The 4,481-nt window shown below is 40.1% G+C and overlaps 1 protein-coding gene across 1 annotated transcript in view; it reads right to left on the reverse strand.

Annotated features, from left to right (window-relative positions):
* The window catches only part of LOC104393774 (multidrug resistance-associated protein 6-like), an 18,447-nt gene extending 14,293 nt beyond the window's left edge, over positions 1-4,154 (reverse strand). The window contains exons 1-6 of the mRNA XM_010003294.1: positions 4,072-4,154; positions 3,104-3,281; positions 2,487-2,648; positions 1,445-1,537; positions 660-863; positions 13-113 (exon numbers count right to left, since the gene is read on the reverse strand). Coding sequence (XP_010001596.1) covers positions 13-113; positions 660-863; positions 1,445-1,537; positions 2,487-2,648; positions 3,104-3,281; positions 4,072-4,154 — 821 coding nt within the window. The remainder of the gene's footprint in view (positions 1-12; positions 114-659; positions 864-1,444; positions 1,538-2,486; positions 2,649-3,103; positions 3,282-4,071) is intronic.
* Between the last annotated feature and the right edge of the window lie 327 nt (positions 4,155-4,481).

The following is a 4,481-nucleotide window of genomic DNA, read 5'->3' on the forward strand; positions in this document are numbered from 1 at the left end:
GAGTGTGCAGTGTTGAGAATGTTGATCAGTGATAAAGATACAAAGGCCTTCTCAGCATCCAGGACATGCGTGTTATCCACCAGGGTGTACACAGCAAACATGACAAAGGAAATCTGAAAGGGAACAAAGGAAAAGCAAACAGTTCGCTTCAGACAGAGAAGGGTTCAAGAGTGACAGGCTCTTTTCTAAAGACTCTGGAACCCATTTAGTTAAATCCAGGTTATTGCCCATCTGTGTCCTGCAAATATTACAAGCAAAGGTATGTTTGTCACAGCAGCCACAGCAAGGTGAGAACAGCCATTTCCCGTTGAAGACATGTATGGCTGAGCTGCAACAGCAAGTGCAAAAGTGGGTGGCTTTGTGCAGCTACTGACTGTGCCATGAAGCCTGTCGTACTGGAGACTGCCAGGTGGTTCTTTTGCAAAGCCAGCTCAGTCTGCCTGGAGCCTACTGCCACCCTAGGTGACTCGTCCATGGTCCTGTTAGAACAGTGTAAATGTCTATGTGGCTGATTCCACTCGGGCTCAACAACTCCTGAGAGACCACCAACTCCTCTGGGCAGATACTATCTTCAGCAGTCCCACAGGAAAAATCTGTCCAGACAGGTGTGCAAAGATAAATGGAAGTAAGAGCTTTATGTAGGAAGGTGAGCCACTCACCAGGAAAGTTGATGAATGGAAAGAAGCTAGAGATGCTGAGAAGAGAATCTGAGATCTTTTTAGGGCCTGAAGTTCTTTTTTCCGGATACCAAGCACTTTCTCCATGAAGATTTTCTCCCAGCCATACAGTTTGATTACTTTCATGTCGCTGAGAATGGCATTGGTGAGTTTAGCTCGCTCATCTTTATGTTTCATCAGTGTCTCCTGCAGTAAACGTTTGAATTTTATAGTTTAATAGGTTGGATGTTGAACAGTTGATTACTCTGAAAAAATACCTTATTCCTGCCTGCAAATTCTGAGTATATTTCCATGCAGTTGAGCTGTGTATCCTGTTTCACTTATGAATCTTCCAGGCTGGGAAATACTTTTTTTTTTTTCATCTTCAGAGCTTTATTTTTACTGGCGATACATTAAAAAATTCACAGAAAAGATGGGCAACCAAGGTTAAAGACTGAACATGCAAGAGCTTACTCTAAACTTCAATAAACTTTGCAGACTTTGAATCCTCCTGTGCTCCTTCAGACAGTCATGATCAACATAACTAATAAATATTAAGCCATAATTTGTTGCTGAATGTTAGTGATAGGATTCAGAAAAATACTATTTGGGGATTTTGTTGGGTTTTCTTGTTTTTTCCCCATCATGTATGCCTACTGTAATCATTAGTAGCCTTAGGTTCCATCTGGTCCCTTCCTGAAAGAGCATGGCAGCCTTTGACTTAGATTTACAAGTAATATCCTAGCATGACTGAAGTCCATAAATCATTTTTATGAAGCAAAACGTACCTGAAACTGACTCCTCTTCTTTGTGATGATGAAATTGAGAGGCAAAAGAAAAAGGAATACAGCAATCGAAGTCAAGGCAGATGGCCCAAGAAGCTGTCAAGAGAGAAAAAGGAAGGACTTCTTGTGATTGCTAGAAACAACTTTTCCATTCCCCCTTTGCTCACCTTACTTCTTATTTGAATTTAAGCCTAACATCCCTCACAGCTAAGGCTTTAATCTTGCCTTTGCCTTTCCTGGGAATTGTGCTCCCTAAGCATTGTGGATTGTTAACTCACCAGGCAGGGTAACTCCTGTCATCACACTCTCTTGGATTTATTTGCTTCCCTTTTAGGAACTAGATTGCTGCTGAAAGTAAGCCAGAAGCTCGCCGGCAATTCAAGTAGTAGCTCTTTTCTTTCCCATCTTTTCTCGGATGTGTAAAGCACGACATCTTGTGGCTGGCGTAAGTAAGTGACCCGAAACACTAAGTTTCGTTTAAAAAACAAACCCAAGCCCTCAACAAACTATTCCTACAGTATAAAGGATCTTTTAGATTATCATCCTTTGTTTCTAATTCGGATTTTGCTAAACTCCTTGATACCTATTTACCCAGTGCTCTTTCTGAGTATCATAGACAGTGTCTAACTGATCTGTCTTTCAGAACCATTCCCCTTTATGTTCTGTAACTATACTGAAGAGCTGGAACTGGACTCTCAGCCTGTACTGGGCCATGACATTTTGGTTGAAAAGAGAGGTGACAAAGGAAATCTGAAGCCGTTTATAAATCAGCTCAGAATAACCCTACTTGCAGTTTTTTCCCTGAAAGAAACTGGATGCTGCATACACAGGTGAGAGGATGAAGTGAAGGACTGGATAAGCTTCTATACCAATAAAAGTATCTTCTAAAAAGGAAAGTGAATCCACAATGCTACATAGCTAAGAAAAAGATTGTAATTGCAGCTTATGCAGAGTGAAAAAGCTCTACGCAGAGTTTAGAAAGCTCTTTTTTCCTTTGATACCTATAGCAGAAAGGGATTGATAAAGTACTGTCATCATAGTTTACCTGCCACAAGAAAACAAAGCAGATGATAATCCGAATAGGAGCAAGCCAGATGCCATTAAAATAGATAACCAGATCCATTAGCTTTTGGACATCAACAGATACCAGGTTAGTAATTTCACCCACTGTTGCTGCTTTTCTTGATGCATGTGACATAACTAGGATCTAGATGGGGTAGAGAAGAAAGGAAAGGCATCATCAAACAGCAATTTTCATCTGAAAATCTTAACAATTTTCTGTATAAAGAAAGAAAGAAAAAAAAAGAGGGAGCAGGATGTTGAATCGTAGGCACTGAACACACACTGTTGCCTGCAATATGTACTGTCACTTGAAGATGAGAATTTACTCTGTTCCCTAGCTCTAATCTACAGTACAAGAGAGTGTTTGTTGCTTTTTCCTCTTTTGTTTTCTTGGCTTTTTCTTCAGAGGTAAGATCTGAAAAATAAATAGTAAAATATCTCCCACATACTGTTCAGAGATGAACACAGCACAGAATTAAACCCTAAAAGTAGTTTCCATTAACATCTCCCCGATATTGTTAAAAACAATGTTAAATGTTATTGTTAAAAAACAATAAAATAACTACTAATGTAAGGCTGAAAAGAAAGCTACAGACTCACCTTCCTGTACACAAGCCCTGTTACTGCAGTTTTCAGTCTCAACCCCAGAACAAGACACATGTACATGTAACGTTGTTCAAACAGAGTCTGGAGACAAGCCAAAAGGAACATAGTGAAGGCATAGAAATAACCATGCCAGCTTGGTGCTTCTTGATCTTTGCTGAACTTCAGGAAAAGGCTGCAAGATAGGGACAAAACCTTGGTGAATCCATGTAGAACTGATGAAATACCAGGGATTTTTCTGTATTTTCTCTGGCTGATGTTTATCAGTAAACAAAAAGAGCTGGAAAAACTGCTACACATCTTATCTCTTATAATATCCTGATTTCTGACATTTAGCTACTCTTACCATCTTCTCAGGGGAGACTTCATTTTCAGAGAAGGATGGCTCCTGAATTTGATTAATTTGTCAGAAATATGCAAATTGGGAGACATAATCTAAGGGAGTCATTTGCATTTTCAGAACTTCTCTTTATGACTAAGGAGTGATTTTGCCCCTGAAAATATACTGTAATGCAGGTTTGTGTTGTACCAACACAATCCACAAAGCATTGTCAACTGACTAAAGAAGCTATTTAGGATGTGGAAGATGCTCAGCTGTGCTCTTTAGTAAGACTACAGCAAGTGGCTGACAGCCTGTGCAAATTATGTGATATTTAGACCATCAAATAACTCACTCCTGTTCTGGTTAAGCTGTCAGAGGCTTAGTGCAGCCTGTCCCTTCCACTGCTGGAATACAGCAGTGGAGAAAGTGCACACCTTTAGTGAGTGGTTGGTTGTTGTTTCATTCCCCCACTGTCCATGGACTTAGCACAAATGGTGATTCAGCTCTTTTCATCAGAAATAGATTTCAAAAGGCAAGTGTTTGTGTGTCCACCTCTGTGGGTGCTGGCAAACGCATCTCTGTGAGCTCATGTACACGGCAGCCTTGTACATGTGATAGAAATACATTAAAATTGTGCACATACCTCAGCAACTTTGGGATGGAGAACAAGAAGACATCACAGGTAACTAGGCAGACAGTGCTGAGAAGGAAATAGGTTCCAAACATGCTCCAAAATGCTTTCAGTAAGGGCCCACTCTGACTGTGCTTTGATTGTAGTAGAACCTCTGTCTCTTCTGCTTCCGCTAAAAAAAAACTCTTCCAGTTTCATTCTTTTGATCCTTTTTAAATGTAGCAGTCCCCATTTTTCTAAAGAAAGAAAGAGGAAATCTAGCCACAATTGGAGAAAGCTTGGGGATCTTTCAAGATCTTTCAAGAAAATCATTAAAGATCTCACTCTGGGTCTCATGCCATGTCCAGTATAAATGCTCATCAAAAAATGATCCTTTTTACAAAAAACAGTTCTGTGTTTACAGGAGTGGAACAATCTTCTCC

The sequence above is a fragment of the Chaetura pelagica genome, unplaced genomic scaffold (assembly GCF_000747805.2).
Source record: "Chaetura pelagica isolate M959 unplaced genomic scaffold, ChaPel_1.0 scaffold138, whole genome shotgun sequence".
NCBI lineage: Eukaryota > Metazoa > Chordata > Aves > Apodiformes > Apodidae > Chaetura > Chaetura pelagica.